This window comes from Microcebus murinus, chromosome 8 (genome assembly GCF_040939455.1).
Source record: "Microcebus murinus isolate Inina chromosome 8, M.murinus_Inina_mat1.0, whole genome shotgun sequence".
Lineage (NCBI taxonomy): Eukaryota > Metazoa > Chordata > Mammalia > Primates > Cheirogaleidae > Microcebus > Microcebus murinus.
Window position 1 is genome coordinate 21,031,152 of NC_134111.1, and position 21,529 is coordinate 21,052,680.

At 36.0% G+C, this 21,529-nt stretch overlaps 1 protein-coding gene across 1 annotated transcript in view; it reads left to right on the forward strand.

Annotated features, from left to right (window-relative positions):
• The first annotated feature begins 214 nt into the window (after positions 1 to 214).
• Positions 215 to 21,529, forward strand: part of HNMT (histamine N-methyltransferase) — a 39,950-nt gene continuing 18,635 nt past the window's right edge. The window contains exons 1-2 of the mRNA XM_012740117.2: positions 215 to 438; positions 6,339 to 6,391. Of these exons, the coding sequence (XP_012595571.1) occupies positions 302 to 438; positions 6,339 to 6,391 (190 nt within the window). The 5' untranslated portion in view covers positions 215 to 301. The remainder of the gene's footprint in view (positions 439 to 6,338; positions 6,392 to 21,529) is intronic.

Genomic DNA, 21,529 nt, shown 5'->3' on the forward strand with positions numbered 1-21,529 from the left:
GGAGTTTTAAAACAAGTTTTACCAGTGGATTTACTGCCTTGCTTTAGTACCTCTATTTCTTATAAAACAACTGTGTTGGGGTTAAAGTATCAGCGTAAAGTCCTGTACAAATACTGACCCAGCAATGAGCTCTGCGCTTCAGCCTTTGGTGCCTGTTCAATTCAAAACAAGCTTAGCTGCCCTTTTTTTTTTTTCTTCCCTTGGATAGAAACTGGTGGGGGTGGGGAGAGAAAGAGGGAACTGGGAAGAGGAGGGGGAAGTTAAACCTTGCTTCCCTCCCTGTCTTTCGGAAAAACCAAACATGGCATCTTGCATGAGGAGCTTGTTTTCTGACCACGGCAGATATGTTGAATCTTTCCGGAGGTTTCTCAGCAATTCCACGGAGCACCAGTGCATGCAGGAATTCATGGACAAGAAGCTGCCAGGCATAATAGCAAGGTAACAAAAAGGGACGTTTCTGTCAAAGGGACAAGCCTCAGACTGGCTGTGCGTCAGCGACAGGCGGGCGAGCTCAGCGCGGGGGCCGGGCGCGGGGACCAGGGCGAGTTACTGATGGCAGCGCCCCCGCCGCCCCTCCTCACCGCCCGGCCCTGCCTTTCCCCTGCTGAGCTTTGCTTCTCCGTTTGCTTTCAGCACTCAAAGGCTTCGGGTTTTGTGCTGCATCGCCTTCCAGCTGCACAGAGATAAGCCTTAACCATTTGAAGGCACAAATCCATGTTCATTTGGGAAAAGATAAGATGATAATCTTTAAACTCAGATTTTTCAGCCCTCCTCCAACTTTTACATCTCAAAAAAAAAAAGTCCCAGAGGGAGTCTGGTATGCTTTTCATTAGAATCAAATATAAATAATTTTTAAATACTATTTTCCCTCTGAAGATTGAGTGAGTGCCTCTCAGTTCCCATAACATCCATTCAAATCCATTTTCCTTATCCTTTATTATATTAATAGTTATCGCTCTCTTCCCCCTCCCACAAAAAAATAAATTATCTTTTTCTTTCAACTTAATATTAGTAATGTGTCTCTTAAAAAAGAGCATTTTTCCATTATCAGTGAAACTCACTAGTTCCTATCCTTCTTGCAGACTCCTTTTTTTTTTTAGTGATTAATGTGTTCAATTTGTGCCAGTGCTGATAAGCATTATGAGAGTAACAGATTCCACATGCTAAAGATAATCAAATCACCTATCTGGGGGTGAAACGCTGTAACTCACTCCGCTTCAGGAAATAATGATGGAAAACTGGGGAGAAATAACTGACTGTGGATCCAATTTGAAAACAGCAAAGGAAACTGATATTTTATCTTTGGCTGGATTTCTATATCGTAGGCCTGAAATTCTGTCACCTGGGCAGTACCATTCATTGTCTGAAAAGAGCAGGCATTGTTGGATGGATATGAAATTTGATTTCCCTTTCTATTTTACATGGTTCAGATTTTAAATATTAGTTTCTAAAAAATGGAGTGTTATATAATAATTAATATATAATAGGATAAGGATGTAAAACTCAAAGCAAATCATGAATGCTGACAACTTATCTAGAAACTAAATCTAGTTTTACTTCTTGGGTCTTTTTGCTCATTTCTAAAATTAGAGATAATGAGTTAATTTCTCAGTTCTATTCCAGTACTAAAAGTATTTATTTGTGTTTATAGCTTATCCAGATCCTTGGTTTTCTGCAGCCATAGAGTTTGGTTTCAAGAGGTACCATGGATGGATATAACATAATGAGTTATGGATGACCCTTCCCTGTCTTCAGAATTTATATAATCTAATTGAAAATACTCAGTGTAAAAATGTGTGAAAGACTGAAGAATTTTCAAACGCGTACTAAGTTTGTGTTACACTGGTAAAATACAATTAGGAAGGAACTGAATCAAAGTGTCATTTATTAAGAAAGTAATTTTTTCCTGAAGGTATTGTTTGAAATGAGGTTTAGCTGAAGGGCCTGGAGAACTGTTGCTTAACGTTGTCTATATGTTATGCAACACTAAAAAGCTATGCAACACTAAAAAGCAACTAAGATCCTCTTTGGGTGAATGAGGGCAGGGTTTGCTGAGTGGGTGACTCACTGTAGTAATTGAGTTGTGGGCTTAACCGTTAATTGGGTGAGGACTCAGTTGTTAGTTGGGTGTGGACTCAGCTGTTAATTGGATGTGAACCCAGCCTACTTAATTTCTCACTTTTATTAAAGCAAGACATGCTCATATTTTAAAAAATCAAATGGTTCTAAAAAGCCTATAACAACAGTACCACCAAAAATAGTGGTCCCTTGCCCCATTCCATCCCTGATTTCCACTCTCCAGAAGCAACCACTTTCAACACTTAGAAATCGTTTAGTTGTTTCTTATGAAACGTTCTTTCATAATTTTTAATAACATGTTATTCTATTTCTTCATTTTACTGTATTAAAATAGCTAAATAAACATACACTTTTCCCACCCGATTGTGGCACTGTATTTATGTCAAAATTTTTGGTTAAAATTTTAATGTTTATATCATTTTGCCTATGTACATGTTATTTACATATGTACATATAATTGTACATATACATACATATAATTGAGCAATATATTGTACTATCATTACATTTCCTTTGATGTACAACTTTCTGTTTCCCTAGAGTTGACTATTGCCTTGATTTTAGTTTCTTTTCTTAGTTTTCTATGTACCTATTACAACTTTGTCCCCCAGGTGGATATATTAATCTCCTCTCAATATATTCAAAAATATCAAGAAATCTGCTCATTTTTCCCCATGGGAACATCTTTTCTGGAGTCATCTGTTCCTTTTTCCAGTCCAGGAAGATTTGCTTTTAGTCTGCTATATAATTATTGTACAATTTATTTCATTTTCCAGAGATTTTCTTCTCCTCTGTCTAGTATTTGATTCCCTGATTCTGGATACCATAACTTTTGTTAGGCAGGAATCAAATCTGGAGGTGGCAGATACAGGCCAGGAGGGCAGTTCCTAGGGGTGGAGAAGCTGGGACCAATCAGGGGAAATGACTGCAGGAAAACGAAGAACATCTGAAAACCACGTATATCAATCATCTGGTAACATCCCACACCTGTAAGCCCTCTCCTGAACCAGGCTGATTCAAAGGAAACCACCTGGGAGTCTTGAACATCTTTTTCCACTTGTGGAGACTGACCCTTTCCTCTCTCTGGAACGTATTCTCGCTTTGTATAGCTTCCTTCTTTTCTGCAATGATAGCTATTTATGTGAAGTTGTTTCTGTCTGCGATCACTCTGTCACACCAGCCTGCTTGCAATTCTTCCAAACAAGGTCCCAAAGAACCAGGACAGCAGTTTGCCAAGAGGCCGGACCAGACACTTTTTTTTTTCTTGTTTTCCTCAGTCCTTTTTTTCTCTAGATAATTCTGTAAGAGTTTTAAGGGTGAATGGAGGCTAAACTTTTTGAGTCTTCATATGTCTAAAAATGCCTTTACTCTATGCTCATCCTTGTTAGACAGTTTGACTGAATATAGAACACTATGCTGAAAATGATTCTGTATCACAAAATTAAAGGTACTTTTCCATCGTCTTTTAGTTATGAGAGTTCTGTTAAGAAATTGAATGCCATTCAAATTCCTCATCTTTGGCATGTGACCTTTACATTGTGTTTCATTTTGTTTTGTTTTCCCTGCTTTGAAGTTCTTAGGCTCTTCTTATCTCTGGTTTTCAGACATTTTAAGATACTGAGCGATGGGGTGACTCTTCTTCACCCATTTTCATGGGTACTCTCTGAGCCATGTCAGTTGAGATTTAGATTTTTCAGTTCTGGAAAACTTTGATATTATTTTATCCTTCCTCCCCTCTGTTTTTTCTTTCTGGAATTTTTATTGATCCAACACCAGACCTCCTGGTTGTTGACCTCCTAGTTTTCTTATATTTCCAGTTCACTACAACTTTATCTTTCAGCCCGTCTATTAATTTTTTTGCTATTATATTTCTAGTTTCTAAGAATGTTCCTTTTTTATAGTATCACTTTCATCATTTCCAGATATAATACCTCCTCTTATCTATTACAAAATGTTCCTCTGTTCTTTGCATGTATCTTCTGAGTTCCCTTTTTCTATTTCTTTTAGTCTCTGTTTCTCCTGTTAAAAGAGCTTTCCAACTACCTGATTAGTCCATCCAGTCAAACAGTGAGGCACCAAAAAATGGTTAGATCCTCTTAGTATATATAAGGGAAGGGTTTGGTGAGTGAATGGCTCTCTGTATAACTGGGTGTAAACTTACTGTTTCCTGGGAGATCCTCAATATATGTAAGTTTATCACTGAGGTGGTTCGTTTCCCCAGAGAGAAATCCTTGAATTCCCTATCTGTGAGTGTAGGATGGGATAGGGGTTGGCAGGGAGGGTTATAGTATATGGCTATAAAAACTAAAGTCCATTATTGTTGTTGTTACATATAGACTATTGCCTGGAAAACAGTAAATGTTCAATTATTATTAGTTATTATAATATATGAAATGGGATTAATAATAATCTATAACTCATAGGGAAGTTGTGAAGATTCAAAGAGTTAATTCATGTAAGTCACTTAGCTGTGCCTAGAATCATAATGATTGCTAATATGTATTGAATGCTCATCACATGCAAATATATTTCTAAGAGGTTTACATGAATTAACTCATTAAATCCTCACAAATTCTTCGTGAGTTAGATACAATGAGTCATTAACAATCCTGTAAGGTGGGTAGTATCACCATATTTCACTAGATGTCAAATAGCTTGCTCAAGGTAACATATCAGTAAACTGGGAGTTGAGCCTGGATACTGTGGTCCATAGTGTTCCTATGCTAGCGACAGATATGAGCATTTTTAAGAATGAACAAAAGATATAGACAAAAATGGTTGTATTAAGAGTCAGGACGATGAGTTGGAAGATAAATTAGAACTGAGGAAGGCAACTCAGTTACAGGTGCCCTTGACTCTACTCTTTCCACCTTCCTTCAGAACCTTGCTCCAACCTTGGTTTGCATCCTGTGACTCTGCACCGACTCTAAACACAGGCTTGTTCAGCATCCCACAGTCCAAAGGAGCGAACACCATCCTTTCAGTTCATGCTTTCCCTCTAGCGGTCATCTCTCTGCCGTCTCTTTCTTTCATCCTGTTTCGACAGTCTCCAGATCTGTTTCCTTTTTTCAAGTCTGCTTTTGATCCCTTTGCCATATGACTTCAGTCCTCAACTTTATATTAAAACTGCTATTATCAAAGACATTCATATTGTCAAATCCGATGGAGATTTTTCCTTTTTTTTTATTTTCCAGTAGTACATTCTGTTGCCTTTGCCACAAATGATGGCTTTCTCAAGCTCTGATTCTCTTAGCACTTCTCTGACCTTTATTGCCTTCCTTCTTTGTTTCCTTTGTGTATTCCTCATGGTCCAGTGACCTTTAAAAGTTGGTATTACATCATTATCCAGTACTCTTCTAACTCCTTGCAATATCTTTGGGTGATGGAATCTACTCCCCTAGTTTTGACCATTATTTTATGATGATCATTCTCTAGACAACACTATTGGCCTTGAGAGAATACATCATCTCTCTCCTACCCAGCTTAAATCTTGCATATCCAAATGTCTGCTCAATTCAGATTTATTGAAAAAAACAAATTGTAAACTTGCTGTCAAATTATATACTTCATCTTCCTTTTTGGCATTACGTTTTGCCCAGTCATCCAAGCTGGAAATATGGTAGTCATTGTGCCCACATATTTTTCTGACCCCTTCACATCAATCTAAAGGCAAGTCCTACAGAGTTACTTCCCAATCCATCTATTCCACTTTATTTCTAGCACCAGAGCCATAATTCAGGGCTTTATTATCTCACATTTCAGTTTGAGAGCAAAGTGTCTTATCCACTTTTATAACCACAATGCTTAGGCTAGGCACATAATAAATGGTTAATAAACATTTGTTCGTTAAAAGGAAAGTAAGAAGAAGGAAGGAAAGAAGGCAGACGTAGCAATAGTGTGAACTACCATAGCCTTTCCTGCATTTATAGTGCCTGGCTTATTATATCACCAGACTCAAAGGTCCACTTTTTCTGTTCTTGTCCAAAAATTTCCAAACAAATGCCATTTCCTACCTATGAGATATTCATAGCACTGTTTCTGAGTCTCCCAGTTCAAGACTGTTAATGAATGAATCCTATATTTTTTATATTATGCTCTAAAGATAGCGATATAACTACTGATATGTCTGGGACTTTTCATGTTGGCCTAGTTTTTGTTCATTGTATTTTTAGTTTGTTCTTTTCAACTAGATAATCAGATTTTACAAAGAATGTAACACAGTTTTATTAAACTACATTTTTTGTGTTTTTTTTTTCTAGGATTGGAGATGCAAAGCGAGAAATTAAAATTCTAAGCATAGGTGGAGGTGCAGGTATGAATAACACATTTTAAAAATTTGTATTTCACTCCAAACATCATGCTATGTGATGGCAATACTGCTCGTTCTTCAGCAAAGATATTTTCCTTTGCTTTTGGAAGAGGTCACCTTATTAAAACTCACAGCACCACTTCAACTAAAATTAATGCCCCCATAGATTTACAGGATTTAGGACATTAGCCTTCATTACTATCTGTAAAGTGAATAAGAGATGTAACTTTCTTATTCTTTTGATAAGCAAAAAAAAAAAAAAAAAAAATGGGATAACTTTGAGGATAACTTTTATCCAAAATGATTTAAATGTTCACAGAAAAGGAAAATCTCATAAGAAGTTTCTTAAGCTTGTTCCACTTAAAGCATGATCCATGGACTGGTTCCTGGTTTGCAAACAGTTACTGGCCCACATGGAGATTAGAAACATGTAATGGAGTATAAATTGATGCATGGCTCCCTTCCTTGAGAAAGTCTCACTAAGGGGGCAAATATATGCTTAATGACATGTTAATTTACTCCCACTCTCATGGACCCATTTTTTTGGTGGCACTGGCCTAAATCATTCCCTTCTTCTAATTGAGCTCCAAAACTTCACTCTAAGCATTCAAAACTCTCCTAAATCTCCATTTATGGGCTTTCCATGATCTCATTAGTTTTAGAGCCTGTGCTTTTATTCTGGGAGAAAATGGAAAGTCAGGAAAGGCAGATTGATGTGGGGGTTCTATTTCTGACTCTGCCGCTAATGAACTGTGTGACCGTGGCTAAAAAATAAGCTGAAGTTTGCTCATCAGTAAAATGGGAACATTAGAAATTCAACTTTATGAGTTTTAGCTCATAAAGTTGCAGTGAGAATGATATAGATAACATTTACAAAGTGCTTAAAACATCATTTTAACATTGAAGGTGAAGGCAGTTTCCTCCTGCAAAAATGAAACAAAAAGTTCCATCTCAAGACTTTGCCTCATATCCATCTCTTGAAGTGTTTGCTTTATTTTTAAGTTACTAGTTATCTGGAAGTTTGAGTTAATATATCAATATGTAAAATATGCTAATATATTACTTATATATTTATATCTTTAGTTATTGTTTTCTTTTCTCTGAGTGATGGCTTAGTAATGATTACCACATGGTATCAGGTAGACACTATTGCCACTTGTTGCTTACTGCCAAGTGGTAGTCCCTTGAGTCTGTTAAGTGTTCTGGTGCTCCATGAATAAGTTGAATTGTGGCCCTTATTAACACAAAGATAACCAAGAGCCCTTTAATGAAACAGGATAATTAGTTTTTAATGTTATTATTTGTTCATTTTTCATCAAATATACTGTGATATGGTGTAATAAGGACTAATCCTTAAAATCCTTTTACTTTATCATCATTTTTCACCAAGAAAATAGAAATCAACATGGACAAATAATGAAGGGCATTGTCATGAACAATACTATAGAGAGGATTTAAGCTAAAATACTTTATTATTGCTTACAGATACTTTAAGCCTCTTAAATTATAATAGTGATGAATTGCCCAAAGAACATCCTATTAATTCATTTAACCAAGACAGTCATTTCCAGTGTGTTTTGCATATGAGTTTCAGGCAACCAACAGCCAATGAGACTATCATTTGATAGTGTCACTTGTGCTTAGACAAGAAGAGAAGCCCTACAAGGAAAAGTAATTAAAAACAATCTCTATCATAACCAAGCTAATTGACCTTTTAATATAAAGTTAATTGAATTTCTAATGCAAATTTATCCAGATGCTTATAAGCTATCTAGAGAAAGGAACATTTGGCCCATACAGCAATTCCTTACATAAAGGTGCACATAGCAGCTAATATAGAGAACTTATCAAAATGAAAGGAGCAATACTTGGAGTTCTTCTGACTGAGTCCTAACATCGTATTAATAACAAGTTCTGCCTTGGGGAGAATACTGGTGCCCTTTAAGGTCACTGTTCATAAGAAATCAATCAGAAACATAAGAACTCCAGGAGAAATTCAAGCTATGGATACTTAGCTTTTATTACTCAAGTAAGTTACATGAAATCAAAAGCAATGCATTTAAAAATCCCTCAGTAAAAGTGTCCTTGGCATGAAAGAGCAGTGTTTTGAGGAGAAAGGACATCCTACTTCAGTTAGTGCCTACTTTTGAGTAGGCACTACTTTTTATCCTACTTTTGAGTGCCTATATAGCCACTGGGAGATGGTCATCCAATAACCTGTCATTGCCTAACCAAGCACCATGCAGAAGAAGAAGAATATATAACCACATAGCAAAGAACTACCTATCCTTGCCTTAGAGAAATGGTCTCCCCACATGTTCTGCGATATACAGTGTGGCTGAGAGTTTTACATTATGCTGTGACTTGAGTATCCTTCCAAGTCAATCACTGAACTCCAGTCCTCAGCAAGTAAGGTCATTGGTCCTGTCTGGTACCTTGTGCTTGGCTCCCATAATATATCTCACAGGGTTCTACTTCAGCCTTAGTTTACCAGCTTGTCTGGTCTTACTCCCTAGATCTTCTCTTCTTGGTTGCCAAGATAACTACAGGTCATTTTCCACATGTCTTTGGCGCAAATATTCTCTCTGCATTCATAACGATGCTACCGATTCTCTCACTACAATTGAAAAACATACCAAAACAATCAAAAAGCCTCTCTCAGTGAAATTGCTGCTGCTATACCACTTAATGCTCAAGTTCTTTCGGAGACTATTTGATTTTCTTTTGGGGAACATGAGCAGGGAGGAGGTGCATAGGCGCCCTATCTATTTGCCTCTCCTCTTTAGAGGTTGGTGTTTTTGTGGAAACAGTTTCCCTAGTCTAAGAGAGAATGCAAGGTGTTTCAAAAAGGTGCTTGGCAGTTTGGTTCGGAAGCCGAGCAGTTGGTAGGGCTCTGTGCAATTCCAAAAGGAAGGAAATCGATGGCAAACACTTTGGTGTAGTCTTTAATAAAGTACAACTGATAAGCAACACTGCTATCCATAGATTATACATTCTAATGTTAGGAAAATGTATGGGATCAATATTATAATAACTCAAGAGATAGAAAGAGAGGAAATAAGGATAAAAACAAATCATGAACAGACCACATAGCTTCTAGAGGGTCCACATTGTGAAGTATAGAATTATGTATGTACGTATATGCACATGAGTTTGTGTGCTTTAATACAACACAATGAGCAGCCAGGATTGCTTTATTCCGGGTCTTGAAGTATTCATATCATGTTAATTTAAGCAGTGGTTTCTAGGTTTTGAGAGTAATGTATTATGTTCTAAATCTCATAGAATATACTTGTTGGTCCATCTTCAACCTTGATGCTTCCTAAAATTAAACCACTCAGTGGAGCTTTATTATTATTCTACTTTTAATGAGTGTTGCCTTTATGCTAGATGGTACATGGAAAGAAGAAACCCATATTCTTTTTGGTAAGAGAGAATGCTATTAATTTATAGTGCATATATTTATGCCTGGAAAAATGTTCCAGAAAGCAGTATTGGGCAATGTGTTCTCTTTGCTCTGTGCTCTGCTTAAAGGAAAACCATTTTATCTGTCCTGCTGTTTAGTTCTTATGTTCAAATGCCAGAAAGTTTTATAAAGATTAGGCAGGACCATAACTCAAATAACCACATTTAATCTAGCTTTCTACTTCTATATTCATTAACCTATTATATACCAACTCAATTGCTATATCATATATAAAATAATCGTATCTGTATTTATAAATAATTTTTAAGCCACTCAACTCACATATAAAATACAGGTGTTATTGATCCTCCCATAATATAAATATTTTTTGGCAATAATTTTGTTGATGTATGTTGAAAGCAGTTGAGTTTTTTTTTATTCTGCAACATAATAGATATCAGTATTCCTACAGAGGCTAAAAAATAAACAAAAATTTAGAGATCAGCAGTATCCTCACTTTACAAATAAGAAACCTGAATGCCTTCAAGGGAGAACAAAACCCTGGTCTCTTGACTTTGGTTCAGTCCAGCAGATTGTGCTAAACAGATATAGAAGTTAATTATTAACTTGGCAAGGGAGAGATTAGATATTTAGCAATGACCAGCTATTTGAAAATCTAATCTTACCAGATTATTAATCTTGTCTCCTTTCATAAATGACATATGACATGTTTATACAGTGACACAGAAGTTTTAATGCTTTAAGCTAGTGGGACAGCAGTAGAATGAATATAATTAGAGCAGGAACTGAAAGAGCCAGTGTGTCAGGTTTAGAGACCAGGATAAGACAGGAAGCAAACGTAGATGTTTTCCAATGATCCAAAGTAAGCCAGTGGTATAGATCAATAAATTGAGAATATTTGGGAAAATATAAGGAATGTAGGGATTTTTTCGAATGTACTTGAATTGTACTTGAATGTACTTGAATTTTTTTTGAAGAACTTGAATGTACTTATTTCTATCTTCAGATACTTTCTGTTAAACATATTACAATGTATTTGCCCCCAGAGGGCCAGTGGTTGAAACTGCCAAATAACTTCCATGCTCAGTATTAGAACATCTTAATGATCAAACCTGTCTGAAAATGAAAATTAACTTCCATTTCTTGGGAGATAAAGAGTTATCTGTCACTTTAGGGGTGTCAGCATAGGCTGGAAAAATACTTTTCAGACAAGTTACAGAGGCACATGGACACTGATTTCTTGGGTGTTTGGGCCACTAAAGTTGTTTTCAGTCCTGAAAATCTATGGTTTTCTGAGTAGCCTTTTAGAAAGAGGTAGAATTTCTCCAGAGTGGTGTGACTGTCACCATGCTTGGCTATATTGAGGGGATGGAATTCTAATGGGGCTTCTAGACATGCAGACAATTTTTAGAATAGATTTTAACTGCTTATAATTGAAAATGATTAAGAACTAGTTTACTCATGTACAGCATGATAGCAGTTACTTCATTACTAGAAGGATATAGACTCCAGTGATATACTAATCTACCAGATTTAGAACTGTCTACTTCTAGATAACCATAGTTTGGAGCCTCATATTTATTGTTAAAGGGATTTATTACTATATGATAAAAAATAAACCATTCTCCATATATAATTTTACCAAAATAGTTTACTCTATTTGTGTTGTATTTAAAACTTTCAGTGAACATGGAAGTATTGTTAAAGACAGATACATTATAGAATTGAGAGAATGGAACATAATGCTATAATACTGGAGTCATTGTCATTAAAAGCAGAGTAAACAAGATTGTTTTGGCTAATTCAATAAGGCTTGAAACAGAAAAACAAGGGATAATGAGCAGAGTGAAGACAAAACTATCATTATTTGCAGATTAAATGACTACGTACTTGGAAAAGCAAATAAACTCACTTTTAAAGCCTTACAATTAATAATGCAGCAATGGCCCTACACAGGTAAAATAGATAAAAAGCAATATGGTAGATCCTCATTCTTTGTTGTTGTTGTTAACATTTGAGTGTTTTCTGTTCCCAGTTTTGATTATTTACAATCTACTTAAAAGTCCATGACATGTGTTTATCTGTAATATTGCCAAAGGATAAGTTTGTGTCTTGACAGTTCTTGTGCCTGTCTGGTACACGGTCTCTCAGTAAGTGAATAGGTTTCCACTTGACATTCACACTCATTAAAACTTTGCAGTTTAATAGACATGGTTATGCAACTCCGGTGTAGGGGATCTGTTATTATCTTCATTTTTAGATAGTGAACCCAATATCAATAGTATAAGTCACCAAGGGTTTAGAGTTACAGGGATTAGGGTCAATGCCCTGGCTCTCCTTTAGCTTTGTCACTGTTAACAATACAAACTGAGTAAAATGATGAAAAAATATTTGATTAGTTGGTTAATAGCATATTTAATTCAAAATATAAAAAAACTCATTTGAAGAAAAGTTTGACTTTTCATGGTGAACAATCCAAGAAGATTTAAAGAGCCGATGACACACAATACTGATGAGATTATGGTGATATGGAAACATCCATGCACAAAAGGTAAGGATATGAAATGAAATAAAATTTCCCTGAAGAAATTTGCTATTGTGTGTCAAGAATAGTTCTGATTTCTGTCTAATAAACACTGGCCTAGCCCTGCTGGTTGTTAAAATATTGAAATCCTTGGTAGATAGCCACACCTCTGTCATCCCCTCCAGTCTTAGATGTTACTTCAGTGCCTTCTTCTGGACATTTCCCCAACCCCCACCTCTAGGGCTGCAGAAATCAGACTGGTCTTGCCCACCCAGGGGAGCTGCTAAGACTGCACTATAGTTCTTCAGCCTGCACACTTTCTGAGCAGCTGCCACCCTTGTCAGTAGGATTTTTGTTGTTGTTGTTGTTGTTGTTTGTCATTTTCTTTTAAAATATTATCACAGATCAAGAGTCTCATTCTAACCATTAATTCTAATTCTGGGAATTAATCTGAAAAAACTAAGAATTTTGCACAAAAATTCACGGTTCATTGTCAGGTTCCTCATAATGGCAAAATAAAACTAACCATATAGAGTTAGTAAGTTATATATATATTTATATGTATTTGTATACATTAACTATATTATATATTATAGTATATTATATAGTATATCTTTTTATACTATAGTATATAGTATATATTGTATATATAATATATAGTATATGTATAGCATATATAGTATATAAGATATACTATAGACACTATAATATGTATGTAATATATAGCATAGTATATAATATGATTAATGTCTACTTAACTACATAAAAATTTTATATTTCCATATATAGAATTTATATTTCTATATATAAATATATACATAAAATACAAATATTTTACATAAATACTTTTATTTATATTAATATAAAAAATTAATAATCAAAACAATTATTTCACATGTCCATTTAAGAGAATATAGTGCAGCACTACAAAGAACACATTCAAATAAGTTTTGATACATTTATGGTTTAACTTTCAAGTGAGAAAAGCAAAATGTTTTTTTCCAGTGTAGAGAACTCCCTAGATGCAAAATAATTTATATACATAATAATCTCACCTAGATAGACTAAAAAAAAAAAAAATTTTGTCTGAAGAAATAAAAAACTTAAGAGGAAATACACCAAAATGTTAACTTTTACTTTCTCTAGCAGTGAGATGTTTATTTTCTACTTTATACCTTTCTTTGTGTACAAGTTTTCTATAGTACCAATTTTATAGCCAGGAATGGGAAAAATAAACCCAATTAAAACTATAATGTTATACATGAGAGATGATGATAAGAACTAGACTCAGCTTCTACTTCCTCTCCTTCAGCTAAGTGGCCCAAAGCACTGTGCTGACAGCTGTTTTTCTGATAATTGTCCTCATAAGATTTTGATTCACCTGTAATAGTAGTACACCTATACAAATATTTAAGAGCAGTCCTAGCTATGTTGCAGAACTTTTCTTGAGAGGCCGTAGATTTTCCTGCACCCGGGTGCAAGTACACCTTAGCCATGAGGAGGGTGGACATGACGTTGATCAAGAAAATGGTGATTGTCCTCTGTTTCTTGAGGTACTTGATGTTTTCGGTTGATTATTTCCTGCTTCTTCCTCCACTAGGACAGCAGGTTCTCAGACTCTTTCCTCATGCTGGGGTATAAATGCCCGATAATTTTCTTCAGCAGGATTTGTGTTTTAACCGCTATTAAACACTGCAAGCTAATAGAGTGCAGCTTAGATGAGAGATTGTGAAAGTTATATGAGAAAGAGAGAGAGCGAGCCTAGTGTTGATGAAATCGCAACCACGTAATTATCTTGGACTACCCTTGCCATTTCAATTAGTTTCTTTTTATAAATCCTGTCTGTGCATAAAGAAGATAGGAGAACGCAATTCATTAAGAATAACTGCATATAACGTTGAAGCATTACAATATTGTATGTATAGAATTCACTCCTGTCTCTATGTACAGAGGCTCCCAACTTACAATGATTTGCCTTATGATTTTTTTTTCCTTTTTTTTGAGACAGAGTCTCACTCTGTTGCCTGGGCTAGAGTGCCGTAGCATCAGCCTAGCTCACAGCAACTTCAAACTCCTGGGCTCAAGCGATCCTCCTGCTTCAGCCTTCCGAGTAGCTGGGACTACAGGCATGCGCCACCATGCCCGGCTAATTTTTTTCTATATATTTTTAGTTGTCCATTTAAGTTCTTTCTATTTTTGGTAGAGACAGGGTCTCACTTTTGCTCAGGCTGGTCTCAAACTCCTGACCTCAAGTGATCCTCCCGCCTAGGCTTCCCAGAGTGGTAGGATTACAGGCGTGAGCCACCGTCCCCGGCCTGCCTTATGATTTTTTTGACTTTACAATGGTCAAACTGTAGAAACCATAGTTTGGATTTTGGACTTTGATCTTTTCCCGGGCTAGTGATATTCGATATTTGTAGAAGACTCTCACCCAATGCTGTGCAGCTGCCATGTGAACATGAGGGAGAACACGGTGCTCTGCAGTATGCTGTCTTGCCAGATTCTTTTTGGATATTGTGTTTTGTGTTCTCATCTCATCACGTCTACAAAGTGCCCATTTTCAATTTAAAATTTTTCAATTTACAATGGGCTTATCGGGACATACCCTCCTCATAAGTCGAGGAGCAACCATATGCGTGCAAATAGAATTCAAGTATCTATATACGTTTAAAATGTATACATTAAAAATTAAGGCAAAATTCAGTCTTTTCTGACTTGCCTGTCAAATATCTCTACACTTCAGTGTTTGGTGCTCTTTGAGATATTCTAAGTTTGTGTTTTATAGAACATTCTGGTGGCATGATTTTTCTTAGGCTGCCTGCAGTTGCAAAGCATTCGGGCAGTAGATTTCCTGGGCCAAGGCCCGGAAGACACGAGAAAGCAAATGACAATGCCCTTTTGACTCAAAATTTATATGTATAACCCCCTTCCTGAGGGCCTAGAGCTGTTTTCATATTTTACTGTCATATTTCCATATAGACAAACTGCTTCAATACCGAGGCACCCGAGGAGGAAAAAAGAGAGAGATAAAGAGAAAAGGAAAGAAAAGAAAGGATCTTGTCAAGAATTTTTTATCTTTCACACTGCAGCTCACAATCAGATTGTTCTTGCTCTAGCTGCAAACCCATAGCTGAAATTATTTTTCATCACCAAGCATGGAGTTATCTGGGCAATCTTTCTTTCCAGAAACCATTTTTTTCCTGCCTGATATTCTAGTAGAGGGAACAAAGATGATAATCTTAATGCAACAATGTAATAGAATAAATTTTTTCCTACTGATAATCTAAAGAATGCACATATGTTTGGATATGAGAAATGAAGCCAGAATAGACTGAAATCAAATGGCAGGAGATATAGCCATCGTCTTTAATCCTCTATTTTCTTGACCCACAGATTTTGACTTTTGGGGAGACTCTGGGGTTCTCAAGCTGGAATTCATGTTTCATTTTATGTAGAATCAGTCAGAAGGACAAACCGGACATGGGGAGTACAGGAAGAGGGCTCTTCTAAGTTGTCATTTTATTATGGAGCTGCCCTTTTAGAAAGGCAAATCTTCATTTCCTAGTCTCCTTCAGACTTTTTAAAAGTGTCACCTTTTCCATGAAGCTTACTTGGCCACTCAGTTGAAAATTGCAAAGCCCTCACACCACAGCTCTCCCTCTTTCTTTGTTGCTTTAATTTTCTCCTTGGCACTTATTACCATCCATAAAAGTTGAATATTTTTGCCTGTTTTATCATTGCTACATCTCCAGTGATTAGAACTGGGTGAGCATTGAGTGGGTGGTCAAAAATACTTGTTGAATTAATGTATAATGTTTTCAATTTATTGAGTAATCACTATATATCATAAACTGTGGTAAACTACCTCCATATAATGCATCTAACCCTTACAATACCTCTGGCCCTGTAACATAGACCATATTTTCCCTAATGTACACATATGCAATTTAAAGGACAGAGAGATGAACACATTCACATAAGATAATGCTGGTGAATACTGAATTTGAATTCAGTTTTGTCCCTCTACGGCCTTTTAATTCTTCCTTTTCACATTCATTTTTTTCCACTTTTAATAAAATGACCCTGGATTTTAAACAAAAATGCAGCATTCCTCTGCTATCTCATTAAATGTATCCTTGGAGTTTGGAAAGTGGAGGAAAGTTGTCTGGAAATTGAGACACTCTTCTTTATTTTTACAATTTTTGTAAGTTCCAATATCAGAGATCTCAATTATATGCCCCTCATTAATATAGGTATGATGCATTTAAAATATGGCTTGTATGCCAGTAAGACAGTATAACCACAAACATATCTGACTTTAAAATTAAGTAAAACACTCAACATAGCCCACAAAGTACACACGATAATTCATTCTGTAGTTGTTGTGGCATATTTGAAGGACAGGGTGATACAAAGAACAGAGATTTGCAGAGAAGAAGATTTTTAAAAATTCAGTTTTCATTTAACTTCCCAAACCAAAAAGTCAGTATATTTTATTTGGTAGAAAATAACACAGGAGTGAAAAGAACAAGGAAAAAAAATAAATGCACAACCCAGTCTATTAGAAAACAACTTTTGATTAAACTAAAATTCATTAACTTTTGAAGTAATCTGTGGCTAGATATATAGCTTCCAAAAATTCACTGATCTATATTTCAGAAGAGGAATCATGGAGAGGCAGTAAGCACCATGGAAGGCCTATTATATCCCAGGGACATTGCTAGGGACTTCACAGGTGACGTCACAGTTTATTGTCATAGCAGCTCTGTGGGGACTTTACTTAAAAATGGAGTGGCTGAGGTTCAGGCATTTTCAGGCTCAGGTGGCTTGAAATGCATGTCGTCAGGTAATAGGTCTGGAACTAGCTGCAAGCCCAGGTCAGATTTTTTCATTTGACTTAAAGCCCATGGCTTCCATCTCATATCACAAAACCTCAAGTGTAAATATCATACGGAACCTCCCTGATTGCTCATAATAATGTTAGAGAAAGTTCTAGAGTCTAAAGTAAGAGACCCGGAACCAGGAAGAGAGCTAACAGCAGGATGCACAGATAAGCGCAGGGGTGGTTCTATTCTCCACAAAGTGTTTCCTGCCCTCCTCGCTGGGCTCTCTCTCCCCCTTCCTCACTAGAGCCAGAAACTCTGCTTTGCACCTTCACTGTTTGCCCTACATAATTCCATCATGATGTTGTAATAATTTATGGCACTTAATAAGGTAATATTAATATGTCTCCCATTACCAACCTGTGCATTTTTTAATTCTCCCTGTTGTATACTTTGTATGATCTATACTGTGGAAGAGGAAAAAAGGAATTTCCCCTCATCCCTCACAAGATCTTAGTTGGGACGGACCCCTGTAACAAAAGAGATTAACAGGAGAAAAACAAACACTTTTATTATCGTGTGCAATGCTAATCATGTGAGAGAAACCCCAGGTAAAAGTGACACTAAGTTGTGGCTTAGAACTCTGGCTTCTAGAGCACCTTCCACAAAGGACAATAAATATGTGGGGAAATGACAGGACAAAAGGAAGTGGTTTTAGGCTTTCAAGGGTGGGAAACTCTGGGAAGATTTGTTTGTGGATTACTCTGATGCTGTCTGTGGGCTGGTCAGAGTCTAGAGCTGTCTCCAGGAGAGGAGAATTTATATCCTGCCTTTGGACAGGAGAGCAGGAGGATAGGGAGAACTTGTCCTCCACTTGCTGCTGTTTAATTGCCATTAGCTCAAAAATAATTTTCATGTCAAAGCAGCATATGTTGGAGTGACCTATTCTAGTTTTCTTCAATGTATTATTCATTTTCATGCATTTGTCACCTTTGAAGATTCATCTGTATTGCTGGGTGTGCATCTAACCTATGGATTCTGGCTGCTACAGAATACCAAGTTGGCAGTTGCCCATCTACCACAATTTTTCTCTCCTACAGATTTGCCTTGAACCCCTTTTGATCTCAAGTAGTGCTGAATATCATGGTACATTATCTCCTTATAGGCCTATGTGAAGAATTTCTTTAGATTACATATTTGCATTATATTCCAAATACAGAACTCTTGAGTCACAAGTTATACATATATTTAATTTGAATAGTATTACCAAATTGGCCTCCATAGTGGATGTACCAGCCTATATTCTTAGCATTCTCTAGCTTTCCGGTATTTTGCAAGTCCAATAAGCATAAAATGCTATTGTCGTTTGATTTTCATCTTTCTGGTTATTAATGAGTTTGAGCAATGTCAATGTGCCTATTAACTTTTTAAAAAATTATCTCTATAAAACCAACACTTTGGCATTTCCTGACATATAATGGATCCTTAACAGATGCATGATTGAAAGGAAGGCATTATAGCATGCAAATTCCCAAATTAGTCTCAGGCTTTGATCAAATAATTTTCGGTACTTTCTCTGGTTATTTCAAAATCTGAATAATAAATAAATATTGGGACTATGTTTTTGAGGTAATTAACTATAATAATCAGTTGCCTGATTTTATGGTTGAATATTATTTATAAGTTTGACATAGGAAAATTATATAGAAATCTACAAAATGAATTTTTAAAAAAGTTACCCTATGGTATAAAGAGTGTGAGTTTTATTTTCCCATTTCATAGATGAGGAAGTGAGATCAGGAGAGGTTTAAATATTAATACACTATTAAAGTTATACAGAAATCCAGTAGCACTATCAGGAAAAATAGAAAGAATTGGGCCATTTGGCTACTGCTAGCATGAGTTAATTACAAACATTATATGATTAACAAGAGATTTGATTTCCCAGCAATCATGGCATGAAGTTCTATTCTCTGTCTCTGAATAGTGGCAAACACGAGTTATCATTTTATAATGACGAATAGACGAGTTGAAGATAGAAGGCATGTGACATGTAAGACTTACCTTCTCACTGCCTGACTAAAAATGTGCACAGACAAAATATGCCTGGGCTAGGAGCAGTGCCCCAGGAACCAAACAAAACCACAGATTAAGAATTCACAAAACCACTCTAACTATATCCCTTGACTGCTTTGGGATCTCTGATGGCAAACACACATGTCTATCAATAATGCAAGTGGAAGTGGAAGTTCAACTTAAAGACATATCCTAAGAGCAGAATTTTAAACAGTGTGTTGACTAAACCGGGTGTGGGCTGGGAGCAGTCTTGGCAGAGCTTTTGCTAGAGATTTCTTTCCAGAAATAATAATGATTAAACAACTCTATTCCAATATATTACACTTCTTTTCTTTTTCTTTTGTACTCTTTTCTCCTCTTTTTGTGAATAGTGAAGCAAATTAATGATTTTTCAGTTTGTGCATGTTATGATGATATAATGGATTTTCTCAGCTGATCAATGTGTAGAATTTGAGCAGAGTTAGGCATATCCAAGTATGTGTCTGCATAAACCAATGGGTCTAGAACACTTCATTTCGATATACAGCATATAGAAAGATATGCACCAAATTATAATCAGTGGTTATGCCAGGGTGATGGAATTATAGATTATTATTCATTCCCCTTTTATTGCTGATCTATAATTAAAAATGTTTCTACAAAAGTTTTGTTTAATTTAATTATTTTTGAAGTGTTTATCTCCCAATTACAAAACTTCCATGATGGTAGTAGTCAGTCTGCTGATGCATTCATCCATCCATTTAACCAGCTATCTACCTACTTAATCCATATTTTTAAGCAAAAAAAGTTGCATTTTATAGCCTTCTTTACTAGTGAACTTACCTAGAACAGAAAGTCTCCAATTCAGAAGACCTGTTCTTTGAGTCACTAGATAAAGATCATACACAATCACATCTTCAGTGTACTACTATGATGCAGCCGTACCTTATAAAATAAAATATATGTGATTTTACAAAATCTAATGTATGCCTCCAATATGTGAGAGAACAACTAATACATTATAAAGTATCCCTTATTTAAAGATGTTTAATAAGTAACTTAGTGATAAAGGTGGTGCTAACCTTCAAAGGTAATTAAAGGAGAGGTTAAATAATTACAGTAGGCTAAATGCCAAATTGTTGCTAATGTGAGTTCTGTATTTGGCTATGAATGCCTTAGGGTAGTCATTTGCATATAAAATAATAACCAGAATCAATTCAGACCTGCACCTATTTTATAGCAGAGAGTATTTTTTTTTTGTGTGTGAGATGCTGATAAGAAGGTGTAATAGGTTTCTCTAGAGAAACAGAAACAATAGAATATGTTCATATCCCAAGATCTGTAGCCAGCGGGCTAGAGACCCAGGAGAGCTTATGATGAAACTTCCAGTCTGAAAGCCTGGCTCGACTCAAGAAGAACCGATGTTTCAGTCTGAGTCTGAAGGCCAGAAACGATCAATGTTCCAGCACAAGCTGTTCTATTCTGGTGTTGGGTTGCTTGGATGAGGCCCGCCACATTAAGGGGTGCAATCTGCTTTATTCAGTCTACCCATGCAAATATTAATGTCCTCCAGAAACACCCTTGCAGACACACCCCAAATAATCTTGGACCAAATATCTGGGCGCCCTGTGGCCCTGTAGAGTTGATATGTAAAATTGGCCATCATGGAAGAGTTTTGTAATTGGGAGATAAACACTTCAAATATAATTAAATTAACAAAATGTTTGTAGAAACATTTAAATTATAGATCAGCAATAAAAGGGGAATGAATAATAATCTATAATTCCATCACCCTGGCATAACCACTGATTATAATTTGGTGCATATCTTTCTATATGCTGTATATCGAAATGAAGTGTTCTAGACCCATTGGTTTATGCAGACACATACTTGGATATGCCTAACTCTGCTCAAATTCCACACATTGATCAGCTGAGAAAATCCATTATATCATCATAACATGCACAAACTGAAAAATCATTAATTTGCTTCACTATTCACAAAAGGAGGAGAAAAGAGTACAAAAGAAAAAGAAAAGAAGTGTAATATATTGGAATAGAGTTGTTTAATCATTATTATTTCTCTATTTGTCATAGAATGTATTACAGATTTTATTCCTTTAGAGGGAAACATTTCATATGTCACTTCTTAATAAGGTTTTAGTTAACCTAAATCGCTGTTGGTGTTTATGTTTCTACAGACTTAGGAGGTCAAAAATAAGTAGTCTACAATTTTCAGAATTATGGCCAAGGAATGCCTAATGAGAGCCCACATGTGCAAGGAGACTAGCTATAAATGGATCATGTATTTCC